This window comes from Stylophora pistillata, chromosome 9, assembly GCF_964205215.1.
Source record: "Stylophora pistillata chromosome 9, jaStyPist1.2, whole genome shotgun sequence".
NCBI classification, from domain to species: Eukaryota; Metazoa; Cnidaria; class Anthozoa; order Scleractinia; family Pocilloporidae; genus Stylophora; species Stylophora pistillata.
In genome coordinates, this window is record NC_142527.1 from 20897807 (window position 1) to 20917296 (window position 19490).

The following is a 19490-nucleotide window of genomic DNA, read 5'->3' on the forward strand; positions in this document are numbered from 1 at the left end:
GACATTTTAATTTACCTAATCATTCTAAGCAACATATGGCAATCTGCGGTCTTTCCTTGCACTTAGGTAGCACGGAAAGCCGTAAAAATCTTGAACAAAAGCTCATCTTTCAAACCGGCAGTCTCAATCCCACAGGGATCAATGAACGCTTTTCATTCCACTAATTTATTCATGTTTTTCTCGTTGCCATGCACCCACCAATAACGTAGCTCCATTTTCTGCCTTTAAAAGCACACACAATCCACAATTCCTCTATTCGCTCCGACGAAGGGCTAACGCTCGAAACGTCAGCTTTTGTAATCATTACGGTGGCCAATTTACCATTTCAACTTAGTTGATATATCCAAATTATTTCGTTACTCCCACCGACGCAGCCCCAAACAGTTTCTTTCGAAACTATCAGCCTTTATGGTCATAAGTGTTTCTCTTTTGTAGCACCGACTCCATGGAACTCTCTTCCAAACAACGTAAGAGTGAGCGGCTCGCTATCACATTTTAAGACCTGTATAAAGACATACCTTTTTAACAAATTTCATAATTAGACTAGTGCTTAGTGAGTTATTTAATTGTTTAAGTAGTAAGTTAGGCCGCTAGACAGTTAGTTAGTTAATTAGTTGATTAGTTGGTGAACTAGTTAATTGGCTAGGAAATTAGTTAATTTCAATACAATTTTAGAGTTTTTACTCTCACTATTACAGACTACCTTATTTGCTAGTTTCCTCTACTCATGTTTCAGAGATTTTTATGGTTTTATAATCTTATCGGTCCGATTTAAAAAATTACTGTACAGCGCTATTGGATAGTGATAGAAATAGTGCTATATAAATACCGTACTATTATTATTATTGTTATTGCGACAACGTAGGTGGCCTCACCTCCTATAGGAGACAGTAGCCACAAAAATTACTGATTTTGCTGTAAGCATGAATGTAGGAGAGAAGTTATAGCGGTAATTGACCCCATTTTTGTCAGGATACACAGGGTTTGAAGATTGTGATGTGTAGGTGTATATCTTTCAGCCTCCAATCTTTCAACTTTGCATGAATTGCAACTGTTTACCGTACTAATTCTTTGCCCATTAATCTCCTAAGAGTTGTTGCAGGCTTGGAGGAAATCTGCACGCAAATGAGTGTTTTTCACCGATGAAAATCTTTGGAGATTCTTTTAGGATCTTTAAAGATTTTCATGAGGACCTTTGAGGATCCTACTGAGGATATTCATGAAGATCTTTGATAAACATTTGCGGATCTTCTTAATTCTCTTTAACATCCTCAAGGATCTTTCATTTCCTTGCTAAGATCTTTAAGGATATTTTATTTTCTTGCCCAGAACCTCGAGAATCTTTCACTTTCTTGCCATGATCTTCGAGGATCTTTCATTTTCTTATCAAAATCTTTAAGGATCTTGCGATCAAGGATATTTTATTTTCTTTCCAAGATCTTTTAGGGATCTTTGAAATTCTTGTCAAGATCTTTTGAAGATCCTTGAATTCCAAAGACCCTAAAAAGATCTTAGCACTTGAAAATAAAAGATCCTTAAAGATCTTGACAAGAAAATAGGTCCCTAAAGATCCTGGCAAGAGAATCAAAGATCCGTTAGCAGAGTTCTAACCAAGGAATAATAGTGTAATAAACGCAGTGTAAATTGAACAAATGAAACTTCTTATAGGAGACCTATGGTCGTGACAAAAGGTTAATGTAGAAAAAAAAAATGAAAAAGAAAAGAAGACAACTTGCTGCAAGCTCTTTAAAGCAAACGATCTTAGTCAAGATTCATTCACGCTATATTTCAAGATGTTTGAACTAAGATAACTTAGAACACATTGCGCAGGATAACCTGCCAGATAAAACTACTCAGGCAGCAAAAAATCCACCCACAATTTCTTGCAAATCAAGCTTAAACTTGATCCTGTCGTCAATAACTTCATTGGAAAATCAGAGGAAGTAATGTACTGTACATTGTGAGAGCACTCTCATTTATTGTTATCTTTTAGTATTTCCATTCAGTTATTACAGCATCTTGGTAATTCACAGTAGCGTGTATATTTATATCACAAAACAACTCTTTTAGGTGCACATAGGTCGAAGGAATATTACAAGCGTGATTCCGGCTTGCATTTAACTCTTCAGTGTGAAAGGTATTTTTATAAGATATCAAAGGGATACAACAGTAGTAAAACAATGGTTAGGAAGAGGTTAATCCACTACATACAGCTTTAATCGCATCGTATTCAAAATTCATTTGTTACTGATGATATCGAATGAAGTGTAAAACACAAATAAAGATTGGAAAACGGAACCGAGAAGGAGTACAGACCTGGCCTTACTTGTCATAAATTTATCGTTAAAAATTCAACAAGGGTGTAGCTCTCTCAAAGGGATGCTTTGAATTTAATAATGCAAAACAATGGAAGGCCGGAAATCTCAATAAAAGTGCAATTTTTTCGAATCTTAAGTCCATTTTTCCTTCAAAGTAAATCTGATCGCAAATAGCTTACAAATTTCTTGACGTGCTTCTTGATCTCGATCCACACGTCTCTTACCATTCTTCCTTTGATGTCTTTCCACAAATCCATCAATATTTCCTTGGAATATGTCTTGGAAATTAAGTGGACCTTAAATTGTTTGTTTCCTCTTAAACAAGCTCTCATGAATAAGAATGAATTCGATAACAGGCTGTGTATTTCCAGCCAGAGGACCACGAGACCGGTCTTGTTAAAACGCAGACCGCAGACTGTTGACTGCCGACCGCAGACCACTGACTGCAGACCGCAGACTGTAGATCTTGTTGACTGTATCATCATTTTTTTTTGCTTCTTTTCTAACTCTGATTTGTAGGGTGTGTACACCTTTTTCTTACTTTTTAGGTAACGTTGGGAGTGGAGCAGTTTTCATTTTTTGGGCCCTACATGACGTTATTTTACGAGGTTATTTCGATCATTTCAAGCTCATGTAACTTAGCAGCAATTAGAGCGAAGTTACAGGCTCGACTTTATCGTGTACATAGACATTAGCCTTACACGGCAAAAGATGGAGATCGACGAGGGTACCTTTTATCTGAATTTTTCCTTGTATTGAAATGAATTAAGCTTTTGACATATACTCTTGTTAAGGTTACTTCCCCACTTCATTCGAGAAAAAATTCGTACGCGCGCTAGTTTCGAGAAAACTCTAACAAGCTATACATTAAAAGAAAGCGTGAGAAATGCAGTTTACGATAAAAATATCATTTGTTCGTGCTGCGGATCCCGCAGCACGAGCAAAATGGCTGTAAAGTCTTATTCCCAAGCCATCAATCGACAAAAGTGTGTCAGGCTTTTCCGATATTCTTATTGGTTGTCTTGATATCCGCATCTAAAGTTGGAGCAGCGTAAAATATGCAAAACGTGTTGGGTAAATGGACACCACGTGAAAAATATTTCAATTATCAAAATTCCCTGGCACGCTTTCCTACGTCATTATCCCTGAAATGTTGTGGCCAAATCTCACGAAAATTGATCAAATCTACATACCCTATAAATTCGCTGAAAGTGGATGTATTCCTCTTAAAATCAAATGCGAGATTTTAGCTCTTAAAAGTTTGTAAACAACTAGCGCCACACCAAGAGATTATCCCACTTCCTAAAACCGAGAACCAATGGGAAGAGGGGATCTCCTAGCGTCAATGACAATGGATCAAGATTTTCCTGGGAAAAGTATTGCATAGCAATCCCGTTTTTCTTTTTTTTTATCTCACTCTGTTGAACGTTAAGTGATGGGCAAAGCTAGCACAGGAAAAACCCGCGGCGAAAAGGGTAAAGCCTAAATAATATTTCCGAAAAGCAAAACAGTGAATCTACAGACAGCTTAAGGAATATCCTTATATATATATATATACTATAATCTTTAATGAGGATGCCAACGTCACGAAAGTGGTTTACATGCAGAAGGGTCCTCTTAAGCTAAATACTAATACAATGATAAATTACAAATAGCAACAAATAACTAAAGCTAAATCTAAGAACTAATTCAAAATACTAATCACAAAGTATTAAATAAAAGTAATACTAGGAAAGTCAGTTAAAATTCAAAATTAAATTTAGACAGGCCACTTTGAAGGCAGGCAGTGAGTTTGCATTTCTTAGTGAGATGTCTACACCATTCCATATGTCTGCGCTAAAGTTAACTGACGACCAATGACCACATCTTCTTGTGGCACTGGATTTTCGAACGTCATTTCTCGATCTTGTGTTGTAACCATGAAAGTCACGATTAAAATGTGACAGGAATAGTATTACATGAATGGTTGTTAATTAATTTATACATAAAGATGGCATGGTATTCCTTTCTACGACGCAGTAATGGTTTCCAGTCAAGTCTCTTTAGGGCCTCAGTTGCGGAAAAATAAACAGGTAAGTCTAAAATGAGGCGAGCGGCCTTATTCTGCAACACTTGCAGCTCAGACATTAAGGGCGCATTTCCGCGATCTCCCCAAATGATATCCCCATAGTCAAAAATAGGTGGAATGAAACTATTGAAAAACATAATTCAATTCAATTCTAGCATCGAGGGGGAAGGCAAGATTTAATATGCCTTAAAAGACCTAACTTTCTACTGACCTTAATACGAATATAATCAATGTGGTCAGTCCAGGAGAAGCGGTTATTAATCACAATGCCTTGGTAAGTAAAAAAATCTACGTTATCGAGAGGGGTATCATCAACGGAAATAATTAAGGACTCAACTTTATTCAAGCGGGAACTACTACCGATAAGCAGAAATTTGGATTTTTGAACATTCAGAGTCAGTTGGTTTGCCCGAAGCCACCTACATATACGTTTTAAGTCAGCGTTAATCTGATTTTGTAAGTCTACAGTAGATTTGGAAGCGAGATATAAAACAGTGTGATCTGCATATAAAGTAACCTGACAGAACTGCAAAACATCAGGTAGATCATTCATGTAAATTATAAATAAAAGCGGGCCCATTATAGAGCCTTTAGCAACGCCAATCGATACAGCGGCAGCTTTGGAACAAGCATAATCACAGCTAGTCATTTGTGTTCATTATCGCTGAAATGAGTTCCCTTGGGAAGGTTTATTTATGATTTCATACGATTCGAGGCCATTGCCTATGTCTTTGATTCAAGGCCGGTACTTGCTTATGAAAAGGAAACTTCTTTTTTAACTCTATGTCCGACAAATGTAGATCTGATGGCGCCCTCTTTGTTCGCAATTTCGATGCCAGTGTGGATAGGAATGCCAGGACTGTTTTTTTCCTGACAAAATGGCGCCATTTCTCTCTTTCTTGGGCCTGTTTTTTTCTTTCCTTTGCCTAAGAACTCCTCTCTAATTTTGATTTTTGTTTTTTATCGATGAGAAAAAACTTTCATTTAGCAGAGAACTTCCACGTGTGGATTTTGTCAAGTACGCACTGTAAACAAGATACGCAAATAACATGAAATTGCCGCGATTATTCTCCCTGGGGTTTGCCCATTTACGAGATTATAACACCTTCCTGATTTATTAACTTTCATTTGAAAATACGTTTTCCTAAATAAGTTGGACGCTTTTTGAGATTTTCCAATTTTTCTTGTTGTAAACGTTAGGTAAAATGTCTAACTTCAATCTAGTCCAATAAAAGAAAAAAAAAAAACGATTTTTCAGCCTCTGAAGGTGGGAAGTAACATTAACTTTTAGGCTTTCTCCTTGTATTTTGTTTGGACAGTGACACTAATTTGGAATTAATGAAGGGGCTGTGTGGACGAGGCAAACAATTTCTCATTAGGGTCCCTCACAATGGTTTCCAAATGATGTTTTTGGCCGACATTTAAACAGTACTCTGGAGATACGCGAGCAAAAACGAAAATGTCATGGGACACCAGACCAAAATCTTCATTTTTCGAAAGGACTTTGTTATTAAGATGAAACATATGTATAGCTACATAAAATGTTGTGGAAGCTCCTCAACACGAGGAGGTTGACAAGTCATTGCCAATTTTCAGCCCAGCTCCCCCACCCAGACTGGTCCCTAAATCTCCTTGAATAACCTCTTCTAACCTCTCCTAGCTCTAGATTACGCAATTTAGCTGTCAATGTTGTAGAATCATTTTGAAAATGTTTATTTTAATACTGCACACCTACAGAATAGCAGCCTTCATCTTAAATGTTTACTATCATTATTATTATTATCATTTATTTATTTTATGGCATTGTTCATACTTTTTAAATTTTCTCTTCATGAACATTTATATACAGCTATAACTCTTAGTTGTTGTTTATCTTAGTTATCGGTTAGCGATTATTAGTTCGTTAAAAGACCAAGAGCTAACACAATTGGACACACTGTTAGCAAACCATTACCTTTTGACTTACTATAAAAACACCCTTTTCAAAGACTACATATTTATTGATAACATAAATGGCAGTTATTAGGGAATCGTCGGTGGAAGTATGAGCCCTTATATTTGACATAAATGCCATCCAATAAAATGCAAAATATAGAAAGTGATAACCTGCAGACTCGTTCCAAAACTGCCATATTGGTAAAAAGATTACTGCACATCCATTGTCAGTCTGTGAAAAAAAATTATTTAGGCGGGGCTGAAATTTTGGGTTTTTCCTCTGTCGAAGATAGGGTTCATTTCATAGAATTAATTCTTTCCGTTCATGTCAGAGCTTTATCAGAACTTATGATTACCAAATTGCCCTTACTAATATTTCCCTCACCAGTATTTCCCTCACTAGTGAGTTTTCTCTGTGGGGGAGGTATCAGTAAGGAGAATTTTTTAACCATATTTATAATGGTAATTGAACTGAGGGGAGTGCAATTTGGGCTGGAATCGTACGCGTGATTTCAAAATCGAACGAGGGCGCAGCGCGAGTTTGATTTGAAATCACAAGTATGATTTCTGACCAAAATTGCACGACACGAGGTTCAATTACCACTTTATTACATCCATTTTGAAATCACTCAAATACAGGACTTGGTCAATTCATATATTTTATTGATGCAGTACTGAGCCGGTTTTTAAATAAAAAGCAGAACCGGAAACGCTTTGAAATCTTATTTTATATGCAAAACAGAAAGAATTTGACGTGTGTGTCAAAAACGCAGTAAAATGATGCGATTTAGTGCAAAAAATGGTGCGATTCGTGAATAAATCGCACTAATTAGAGCCAATCAGATTACAGGGACTACCAGTGATTTCAAAATGGATGTAATAGAATGGGAAACATTGCCTTCACCTTACCTTTATACCTGCAAAGAAAGGAAACGGAACAACCTTGGGAGTGCTCCAAATATTCCAAGGTGATGTAGTATACCGTGCAGTTACTTTGCAGGATATCTTTTGAAGAAAAGAAAATGCAGGCAAGCACAGTTTGATGACACTTTACAGCTACTGTAGATTTCCTTTCTTTTCATTAAAATATCGATAATAAAAGAGTTAAAATGCAGCCTGTCATGTGTATAACTTTCTCATGTGAATTACAAATAGTTTTTAAGAGCGTGTCCACGAGAAAACAGGGCAGGGGGCGATAAATCTCAAATCACTGATTTGGCTCAAGCTTGGCATAAATGCTAAGTATCATGAGTTAAGAAATGTTTGAGACTAATAGGTCAAAATATTTAATTCCCTGGGAGATATAGGGTCCCCCTAGGAAAATCCACATTTCCCGCATTCTTTGCATAATTAATTAGCCAACTTTGCATTGCTGCTGTGACAAACTGAAAATTCGTCTGCAAATTCAATCAAATGGGTTGTATTTTATATTTATCACACCTCTAGAAAATTGAATTGTTTTAACTGTTTCATTTCATTTTTTCCCTTACCTCTCGCATAAGTAAAGACGACTTTTTCTGGTTTTGACAAAGTCCAAAAATAGGGGTATTTTAAGGCCCAATATCTCCGATGAGCAACCACTTCTGATCATTATTTCTATATGGGTAGTGAAAGCCACTACTTGACCTCCAAAACCAGTAATAAAAATGTTCAGAATTTATTTCACAGCCCATGCTGACGTGAAATTTACATCTACCTCCCGCTTTTTAGTCTATATCATCAAAATTCCGTACACCACATCTTTGTTTTATTATCTTAAAATAACTTGAAATTTACAAGAAATTTCACTTTTCACGTTAATTTAACAATAACAATAACAATAAATCCTTATTCCCCTGGCTCCGCAGATAGCAGTGCTAGTCGAGGTGGGCCAGGATAATCAGTAAAAGAAGAGGAAAATACACACAATTAAAACTACAGATGAATAAATAAATGGTAAATACGAAAACAGATTAAGTCTACGGAAACAACTATGTGGTTAATTCAAGTTGACAGCGCATTATGTTGTGAGTGAATACATAAGATAAAATGGATAAGGTAGGATTGGTCAAGACAAAGGTGATAGCTACTAAGAATATTTACTAACTTTAGAGATCATCGATTCTAAATCTTCGTAGGAGTCTTCTAATCCTAATATATTGAACAAGATCGTGCGAATTTTTCTTTTAAAGATGAATTTTGGTAGCGTTCGGAGCTTAGTTGGTATCTCATTCCACAGTTTTGCACCGATTCTTGAAAACGATTTTCGTTCAATTTCAAGTTTTGATTTTTTAATGTAAAAGTTGTTGGAGGCTGAAGATCGCGTATTATATGAATGAATTTTTGCAGTAGGGATGAACGAATCCTTCAGTTGTGAAGGAATAACATCATTATTTACATCATGTATTGTCTCAGCTAGCAATTTATAATACATAAAGTGAATAGGTAAAGTCTTTACACAAAGGAATAGAGGAATGGCGAGATCATACCTGTCAGCGAAACATATGAAACGGAGAGCACGTTTATGGAAGATCAAAAGCTTATTTAATTAAGTTTTACCAGCTTGTCCCCATGCAATTAAACCGTATCGTAAATAAGGAACAACAAGGTAGTTGTATACACCAAGAAGAGAATGGAAAGGAACAAAATGCCTTATCTTAGACAGTAATCTAATGGTTTTGCTAAGTTTCAATATCATAGAGTCAATATGGTTTTTCCATGACAGTTTATAATCGATTAGGACACCGAGCTATTTCACATGGTCTTTACATTCCAGGTGAGTTAATGTATTTGTTTGGCTATCGTTAATATATGTTGTGGGAAGAAAGGGAAGGCGTTTTTGGTAAGGGCGAAAAATTACGAAATTCGTTTTTTTGAGATTAAGGGCTAATTTGTTAGATACAAGCCACTGATACACATTATTTAGTTCGACATTCATTTCTTTTTCAAGAGTTTTGAGGTCTCTGTGGCAATAAATAATATTTGTGTCACCAGCAAATAAATAAAATTTCAATTTCTTTAAGCTGCAGCAAATGTCGTTAACATAAATTTCCCACAGAGTATCGTTTAAACATGAACGAGGAGAGAATATTTGAATAGCGCAGATTTAGCCATTTTCGAGGAATTTTTTGGTAGCCATATTTGGATTACTCTCAAGGAAACGCAGCAGTTGATGATGAACATCAAGGGCGCATGTAGTCGAAATTTCTGATCAAAGATGGCAGATTTTCCTTTTGATTAACATCACCTTTTAGGCATCAAATTTTAGTTTAGTTTATTAGATTCGCCGACAGGCAGGGACACCTTAACAGCTTGCGCCAATTACTGCGGCCCAGTAAACCCACCCACATCCCACCCCAGGGGAGTACATCCATCACACAGTGATCTCGTGTGTGGGAAATGAACGTCTCCTATCCCTAACCCCACAGGAGACGGGACCTCCATTTATTCGTCCCTATCCGAGAAGACTAGAATATCTAACCATTTCTTGATGTTATAGAAAGGTAGCAAATTCTTCTCAATTATTTTAAGACCTTGAGTGTTGGTCCGGCCGGGGCTCGAACCCTCTGAACGTGAAGAACACGCGATGCAGTTTAGCGCAAAGCATGCGCAGTGAAGCACTTTGTGAGCAAATTACTTCCGGTGACGTTTCAGGCTGCGACGTGCTCTGGTTCGTAAAGTCCTTAATAAGTAGTACAGGGAAACATCGGGTAAAAATTGAGTCAAGATCGCAATTCCTTTGTTACACTCACCCGTTCACTCAACTCGAAAAAATGGGTTGCTTCGCCTCCTATAAGAGGCAATAGCTATAAAAAACCGGAGCAATAAAATTGCAGATTTGGGAGAATCGTCAACCTTTCAGTAATTCATGGACACCTGCTCACTTGAATGAGAACTCTACAACACTTCAGTTTCTTCCCAAACTTGAATCAAAAAATAATATTTACTTTTTTCGCGAGCATTTTAGAGGGGGGGGGGGGATAAATGTTACATTTTATAAAGTAAGACATTAAATGTGGGACTGGGGAGAAGCGGCGAGGTCTGGGACAGAGAAACGATGATCACACGACTTGCAAGGCGGTCAATTTACGGACTCGTCAGCGGGCTGCCTAGGTCACGCAGGTCGCTAAAATTCTTTCCGTGGGAAATGTGGTAATAATAATAGTAATAATAATTAAAGTTTAATGCCTTTACGTGGGGCATGGTTACCCATATTGCCCGAGCCAGAGGCTCATGTATGAAACGCAAGACAACAACTCACCCATCCCACCGTAGGGAGGACATCCATCACACAGTAATCTCGTGCGTGGGAAATTAACGTCTCCTGCCCCTAACCCTGCAGAAGACGGGACCTCCATTTATTCCACCCTATCCGAGAAGACTAGAATATATAACAATTTCTTGATGTTATAGAAAAGTAGCAAATTCTTCTCAATTATTTTAAGACCTTGAGTGTTGGTCCGGCCGGTGCTCGAACCCTCGACCTCCCGCACGATAGTCCAGCGCACTATCCATTGGGCTAACTGGGCGGCGGTTGCCACCAACACATATCATGTAAGTATCACGCCGTAAAAGACCAATCATCCTAGTGGATCTTTCCGAAAGCTCTAACTGCTTTTAATATTTCAATAAGGCAACGAAGCAAATCGAATCTGGTACATTGTTGACATAATGGCTACTTATCTAACCAATGTTATCAAGCTAAAATTTGCAACTGAGGCACCAAAGAGACATGTATGTACCATCAAGTTTCTCCACTTGATTTCTTTTGGCTGGTAGATATAAAATACAACCCAGTTGATTGAATTTGCAGATGGACTTTCAGTTTGTCACAGCAGCAATGCAAAGTTGGCTAATTAATTATGCAAAAAATGCAGGAAATGGGTTTTTTCCCAGGGGGACCCTATATCTCCCAGGGAATTAAATATTTTGACCTATCATTCTCACACATTTGTTAAATCATGATACTTAGCATTTGTGCCAGGTTTGAGCCAAATCGGTGATTTGAGGTTTATCGCCCCTGCCCGGTTCTGTCCGGTTTACTCGTGGACACGCTCTTAAGTCCTTTTGACTTATATTTCCAGCATGAAATATTATTGATACTATACAAAAGGGGAGAGAATGGTATGAGGAGTTCAAATTCCGCAAGACTTACCAATCGGTTTGGTTTATAATATTTCTTGCTGCCCTCTAGTCGAGAAAATAATGGTTTCCCAGGGCATACGGAGTCATATTCAGTTCTTCCAGGCGCTAATGGTCCACAAATGTCATCGGTGAATATATGTTTTCCTTCCATATACCAAGTAAACAGATACGAAACATTGTACCATGACTGCATACTTGGATTGACTAAGTCGGCTTCGCACCGAAGGTTCACACTAGCGTCTTTCCCTGGGGGCTCAACGACTATTCTTGGTACCCTGATCAAAGACATATCAAACTGATCTGGTGGAAGAAAAATTTAACGATAATCTTATGAAAATGAACTTTTGATTATAAATAGCAGATGCCATGCTTCCTTAACTTTCCACATTGGAGATCAATAAATTATTTCACCCAAACTGAAACACACACATAAACACACACACACACACACACATACACACACACACACACACACACACACACACAAGCACACACACACACACAAGCACTCAGCAAACAATATAAAATTACACGCTGCAACCTTAAAAAAATTCTGCTCGCGCAAGAAGGTATGACCCCATACGCTAAAGCCTGACTGAAAAGATATATTATGTATTTATAAATTAAACCATTTATGTTTTGTTCTGCAGCATTTTTCGTTTCGTCAGAGTTTGTGGGATTACAAGATCTGGTGTAACCACTGAATCGATCGGTAAATTTTAGAATCTTTTAATCCAGGTTCATCAAATAAACGGCATACAAATATGTTTCTGAAAGTAGAATCACACAATCGAAACTTGCAAACGCGAAGAAAAATAAAAGCAAAATGAAAGTATATAAAGCCCAAATAAACCGAAATATCGAACACTTACAAACAACTGAGGGTTCCCTCTCAAAATAATTGAAAAATGTTCGTCGAAATCGATCGGATGAAAACGATTCACATTCACAATCTTCAGAACAAAAATCATCATACACATGGCCGAACAAGATCACTTGCTCAGCCTGGTAACAACTAAGAGTTGACTCATGTTATAATCACGAAATGTCCGTTTGGAACCTACATTTGGAAGTTTTTTTTTGTTTTAATTAACTTTCTATCCTTTGATCTCTTGAATAGGGAGTCTTTGTCTCTAGTTTGGGGCCTTCAATAGAGGTGTCCCATTCTTAGATAGGGTCTAGGTGGCACACACCTATCCGAAATTTGTCGTAGTTTACCCCCTTCACCCCCCTCTCCGAAAATTTGAACTGTTGATAAAGATATAAGCAGAAGAAAAGAGCCTTGCAGTTATCTACGGAAATTAAGCGGTAGTGACTTTAGGGTCGATTACCAGTTTCGCTTAGTTTTTACGTGCGTGCGTGCGTAAAATTTCAATTTACGTTCGCAAATAAAATAGAGACAATGCATAAAAGGTCGCTTGTAAGCGTAGAAGTTGAACCTCGCTCAACTTCTCGTTTAAGCTCAGCACTATTTATCTTGTCTCAAGCTATTTTATTTACGCGATTAAAATTGACGAGCGTTAACGTGCGCAGCCAAAAACGCGTTAGTGGAAATTAACCTTCGCGTTTTTGGCTACGCACGTTAACGCACGTAAATTTTAATCACGTAAATAAAACAGTGGCAAGATAAAAGTGCTGAGCTTAAACGAGAAGTTGAGCAGGGTCAGCTTTTATGCTTACGAGGAACCTTTCGTGCATTTTTTTTTTTATTCAAGAACTTAATTCTACGCAAATACGCACGCAAAAATTACGCGGCATTGGAAATCATCCCTAAGTCTAAAAAGTGAGAATTCCGCGCTGGAATGACTGCTGCTTGAGTTGTCTACATTACTACGAGGGTCTTTCTTCTGTTACAGGCCACCCATTTATTATCACACAACACATTGCTGAAAGTCTGCTTGCTCCGTACCATCTTGAGAGCATTCTTAGCTTGCAAGCACGTTACTAGGCGGCCATGTTGGTGGTGTGCAGTGGTCAATACAAAAGAATTTGTTCTCGAAGAATATACTTGAAAATAGGGTTTAACATGGCCGCCATGACGTCACGTGCAAACCAACAATATGTAAAAGGCTTAGTTTTGTGGGTACATATTTCTTGCAAAATTATGACGTTCCTTGAGTTTCTCGTCAACCGTTTCACGACTCGTAAGCCCAAAGTATTTAATAGTTTGAATATATCAACAAAGTTGAAATGGTAAATTGGCCACCGTTACGATTATAAAAGCTGACGTTTCGAGCGTTAGCCCTTCGTCGGAGCGAATAGAGGAATTGTGGGTTGTGTATGCTTTTAAAGGCAGAAAATAGAGCTACGTTATTGGTGGGAACATGGCAACGAGAAAAACACGAATAAATTAGTGGAATGAAAAGCATTCGTTAATACCTGTGGGATTTAGACTGCCGGTTTGAAAGATGACTTTTTGTTCAAGAGTTTTACGGCTTTCCGTGCTACCTAAGTGCAAGGAAAGACCGCAGATTGTCATATGTTGCTTAGAATGATTAGGTAAATTAAAATGTCTAGCGACTGGTTTCGATGTGTCCTTGTCATTCCTCTCCACGTTGCGAAGGTGTTCTCGGAATCGGTCACCTAGTCTTCCGCCTGTTTCGCCGATGTAAATCTTTTTGCAATAAGTGCAAGTTTTGCAATAGATTACATTGGCGGAAATGCACATGAAGTGATCGGTGATCTTAATGGATCGTTTGGGTCCCGATATTTTCTCAGTGTTGTAAATAAAAGGACACGTTTTGCATCGTGCCCGAGTGCATTTGAAAGCGCTAGCTATGCCAATCTTTGTTTAAAAGCACGCACAACCCACAATTCCTGTATTCGCTCCGACGAAGGGCTAACGCTCGAAACGTCAGCTTTTATAATCGTAACGGTAGCCAATTTACCATTTCAACTTTGTTAATATATTCAAATTATTTCGTTACCCCCACCGACGCAGCCCCAAACAGTTTCTTTAGAAACTATCAGCCTTTATTCAAAGTCTTTAAGTCTTCGCTTGAGAGTTCGTTGATTAATACTTAGATTATGGTGCTTTTCCAACATCAAAACTATTTTCCTGTACCAAAGACCCTTCTAAAAGAAATGTTAAATTACAACCCTTTCAGATCCACGAGGCAGTTCATCGTGTATCCTTACTTCACCAGTGGATTCGTCCAACGAGCAGCTAGGGTTTTGGTTTCGAGACGCCATATTTTCCAATCGAAAAAACGCGCCGACTTTCAGTCCTTCTCGCAAATTCGCTGTACTTCGCGCCAACCTGCGAGCGCAGAATTATTATTTTTTTTTTGCAGCGCGCAGTTTTATCTTGTTTGCAGTGTGTATTGATCTTTTGGTTTGGAGTGAGTAAAATAATTCATTTATTTGCAATGTGGAGAGTTATTTTGTTTGCAGTGCGATAAATTTACTTGCAACGTGGAGATTTATTTCGTTTGAATTGCGGGTGTTTCAATCATGCAGGTTTATGTTTGCTGATTGCGAGATTTCTTTTCATTGCAGTGTATACTTCAATTGTTAGCGCTTTTCTTTTACAATGTTTGTGAAATCATTTTGAAAAGTGCTGACCCTTATGGGTTACAATCGGAATAATTTCTGGTTTTCTATCTGTATTTCTCGAAACAAAAATATATTCATGCTACCAATAGTTCTTGTGATTTTAAAGACAAAGGATGTTTCCCTTTTCGTGCATCAATTATTAATCCTATATCTTACTGAATGCCAAGCTTCTATAAGGAAAGGAAGAACAGGAATCATTCTTAGCCAAGCAGCTCAGCCCCCAATTTTTGGGTTGACAACTGGTTGATTCCAGCCTTAGATGTAGTAGGCTCCATATGTATCAATATCATCACCATTATACGCAGTGGCGGACATCAAAAACAAAAACAGCACTGATGAAAACAAAATCATAAGAACATACCAACACAGTTATCTGGCTCCCCAACTTTTCCATAAGGACAGGGTTCTTTGGTACCTTCAAGACAATAAGGAAAGACATCAAATTGGTTTTCACTTATTCATTCCTACAGTGTCTGTCAATGCATGTAGCTATGCTATCTAGTTATCTATTATCCAGAACATTAGCCAAATGTTCACCTTCTGTCCTAAAAGTCAAAAATAGATTCGTGACTGGGAGCTGCGAAGTACTTCGCCATCACATTACCATGTAGAAAGCTATCATTTTTTTTACATACAGGAAGAACTTTCCTAAGACCAGTATCAAACTTGTTGAATTTTGACCTTCCCGCTTTATATTCCCCACAGAAACGCAGTAAACTCACTTGTCGCATCGAATTTAGTTCTATATAGCGTTGAGAAAAAAAGAAAAGAATAAATCGACCTAGTTGAACTTACTTCTTTTAAAAATAAACCAAATCCGAACTTAATGCGAGCTGCGAAAGGAACAAAAAAATCACCTGGTTTGCTATTGATTCTAGCTTTGTGCACAAAGTGAGAAATAGAAGTGTCTTACCAGCGCAGTAGGCAATGGCACATGAGTAAGTTGGTCTTAGGAAGTAGACGTAGTATGAGCTGCAGTTCCTGACTTTTATGTTCAACGATTGCGCACAACCATTTTTTAAACCAAAAAAGTTTATGCATGCTTTACGCTTCACCGTGCCATCTTGCTCTGAGGGACTCGTTCCTTGTATCCAAACTGGAGCTACCGTGCCGCAGTGATTTGGACTGACAACGGAGGTAGGCATCTCACCACCCGTGTAACTTGTAAAGCGGTACCAACCCCAGGGCAGATGTATATCGCACAGTGCTTTTTGTCCCCTTTTCCATATACTTCTGATGCTTCGCCGAGGTTCATCAATCGCTTTATAATTTCCTTCAGCACAGCAATTGTTGCAATCAGACTGAGCTGCCGATCTCTCGAACGTAACATGCACCAGCACATTTAGGAGTAGCGAGCTAGTGAAAAACATTTAAAAGCCAGAGTACTGAATACCTTTTCTGGGAATTTTGTTCTAATACACTATTCCTTCCTTACAGTCTATACTGAGATATTCATGACAAACTACTTCAAGGCTATTCAGACGAACGAACGATTCGATTGGTTGAATTTTATATAAATTCTAAAATTAGCCCATTATGTATAATGCATTTGGAAATATCTCTACGCCCTGATAATAATATAAAGCTCTCTTTCACTTTTTAAGGCGGTGCATTTTGAGATTGTATACAATCATTAAGAATAATCAAACAGGCTATGTGTTGATGTTGAGCAGTTACTGATTTTTAGCTTGTTTCTTCCGTGATGTTTTAGAAACCGATACTGAAAATGACTACGTTGCCAATTGTGTTTGTCACCTTTGAGCTCGAGTCTGCAGTCTTCAGCAATACCGTCAATACAGATGACGTCTAAGAAGCATTTCTAAAATCAACTACAGCTAGGACACGAAACGTATTTACATTTCAATTGTTCCTAGTTTCACTAAAATCCTTGTGAACTATATATCAGAAGAAAGCTTGATAAATGTTGTTTACGAAAAAAGTTTTATTTAGACGAGTTTTCCTCTTAGGAAGTATTAGGATCCGATAAGGCGTGAAACGACCCAGGGTTCTCTCAATGAATTTATCAGTCTTATTCACGAGGCAGGCTTTTTCGATATTCTGATCGTTTGTCTAGATACCAGCATCTAAATTTGGAGTAGCTAAGAATGTGCGAGCTGTGTCGCATAAATAAACGCCACGGGTCAAAATTTTAAAATATCAACATTTACTGACGTAGTTTTGTTTGGCATCATTCTTGGAATGTTTGGAAAAAATTTGACGAAGATCAGTGGAATCTAAATACCCTATAAATTCGCTCAAAGAGGATGTATTTCCCGAAAAATTAAATGCGAGATTTTAGCTCATAAAGGTTCGTAAACAACTCGCGCCACACCAGAAGATCATATCGCCTCCTGAAGCCGCAAAGCAATAAACAGCCTAAGCTCTCGATGAGAGGACAATATTACAATATTACACGGTTTCTATGAGAGGATAATATTATAGAGCTTTTTATAGGGTGTTTCGGCTCCGCTCTTTAACTCCGTAAAAAATAAAGCAAATGAACTCTGACTGCTTCAAGACCGTTTATTCGAAAAATATTCCATAAAAAGTTTTGCCGTCGAGGAATCAATCCAGCGAGAATTGCAAATGACGTGTCAGTTTGAAGCCATTCGAACCCGCGGCAAGAACTCCTTGTGCACGCTCGGCGGCTGTTACGAAACGGTCGCCCTGGAAACGGGTCAAATTTGTCCCAGAGGTCGCCTTCCTCACCGTTTGGATATTTGGAGCTTTTGCTAGCTCCGCAACAGCTGGTGCAATAAAATCCAGGCAGTGTGTACACTCCTATTGCTTTCCATTGTGGTAGCGTTATTTTAAGTGTGGCGTCGAAGGCGGCAGAAATTGACAGATTTTGACTGAACATTCCGTAAAAGTTAGGCCGTTTCCTTTTCCTTTTACTAAAAGTAAATGTATATTTCATATATATTCTGATCCTTGTTCAACAGCTCTGACCAAACGCCTTCAAACGCTCTGCAACGGAACATGTTTTTTAGACATTTTAAGTGATAGTGTTTGAGACAAGTTATTGCAACTTTTAGGCCTATTGTTTTGTGTTTTGTGTATTGCGCTACATATCGCTACCACTGTGAGGTCATTTCCTTTATATACTCAATGGTGATGTAAATCTACTTTCATACGAGCACAATACATACGAGCACAGTAACAGAATGTGCCATTTTAATCAGAATAAAAACAGTCTTCAAAACGCGAAGGTTTAATGACTGAAAGGTTATACGATTAGCGTTCTATACTGTTTGCATAATAATTGTTGGCTAAAGATGTGTGGAATGCTGAGCTCATCATTTAACGCAGCCACTTCCGACTGACTCAGCCATGCTTCGAGCAGTTTTTCATAATAATTATCTTCAGCATGATCAAACCTACGAAGCGGAAATTGCCCTAACCGTCGAAAAGGAACAGGTGTATTTACAGCCTCCCAAAGTCTTTGCAGTGTTAGAAAGGATACAATGGTTCCTTCTTATACCTACTCTACGTTTTAGAAACAAAAGTAGACACTTATATGGCAGGGTTGTTAAAAACAGAAAAATAGACTCCGCTACATTTTTCACGTCTTTTTTTTTTTTTTTTCTTTTTCTTTTTCTTTTTTTTTTTTTTTTTGCTGCTCAGCTACATAAACCAAAGGATGTTCCCCTGAAAAGGAGTTATACAAAGATGGAAAGCTTTGAATTGCTGACTGAAAGATCAAATAACACCGGTAATTGCACTTCAAATATAGCAGCAATACATATTAAACCTAGTTCTTGTGACATTTCAAGGGCTACGATGAAAAAAGAAAATTTTTAAAAAAGGCTTGTCTGCCTCGTAAAAGGCGATTTTAAAATGCGCGTACAAAAGCGAGTTTTAAAATAAGCCTCTTGTGTCCTTCACTATTTTCCAGCTTTCTTAACGATGCCAACCTGCTGGTAGCGCTCGGGGTCGCGTGCCATTTCAATTCTTTGATGGTAGCCTGAATCATTCGCCTTGCCTATATCTCTGTTTTCAGAAGCCATATTGGCGATGCCTACTTCTGGGTAACGAGCTCCTCCATTGAACTTCTCGTTATCACCAGCCTCTTTCCAGAGACCTTGCTCCTCGTAGCTGACTATATCCTCCTTAGAACGCGTTTCTTCTAGCTCGTATTTCTCCTGATTAGGAAAAGGAACTTCAGAAGGCATACCGCTTGAAAAGCGCCGGCGGTGAAGTCTCTTTTGACGCTGGCAGTGGCGGACGAGACAAATGCTGACGAGCACGATGACAAAAATCCCGCCACAGGAAGCACCAATGATGATTGGATAAGGAAGCTTTTCTTTTACATCATTCGTTGGATCTAAAGAAAGTGCAAAGGAAAGGTGTAATATTACTGCTACTGTCACCACTATTTATAATACTGTTGATAATGCTAATATTATTGCAAGTCCATACACTGCTACCTCTGCTGCTACATCTGCTGCTACATCTACTACTACTGCTGTTGTGATTCCTGCTACTGCACT

At 38.1% G+C, this 19490-nt stretch overlaps 2 protein-coding genes across 2 annotated transcripts in view; both read right to left on the reverse strand.

The window, feature by feature from the left end:
- LOC111346669 (von Willebrand factor D and EGF domain-containing protein) overlaps positions 1-16442 on the reverse strand; it is a 58526-nt gene extending 42084 nt beyond the window's left edge. Inside the window, exons 1-4 of the mRNA XM_088734489.1 lie at positions 15914-16442; positions 15362-15415; positions 11456-11745; positions 7231-7326 (exon numbers count right to left, since the gene is read on the reverse strand). Coding sequence (XP_088590615.1) covers positions 7231-7326; positions 11456-11745; positions 15362-15415; positions 15914-16370 — 897 coding nt within the window. The 5' untranslated portion in view covers positions 16371-16442. The remainder of the gene's footprint in view (positions 1-7230; positions 7327-11455; positions 11746-15361; positions 15416-15913) is intronic.
- Positions 16443-18152: 1710 nt separating this feature from the next.
- LOC111341902 (von Willebrand factor D and EGF domain-containing protein) overlaps positions 18153-19490 on the reverse strand; it is a 29084-nt gene continuing 27746 nt past the window's right edge. Inside the window, exon 24 of the mRNA XM_088733501.1 lies at positions 18153-19324. Within this exon, the coding sequence (XP_088589627.1) occupies positions 18885-19324 (440 nt within the window). The 3' untranslated portion in view covers positions 18153-18884. The remainder of the gene's footprint in view (positions 19325-19490) is intronic.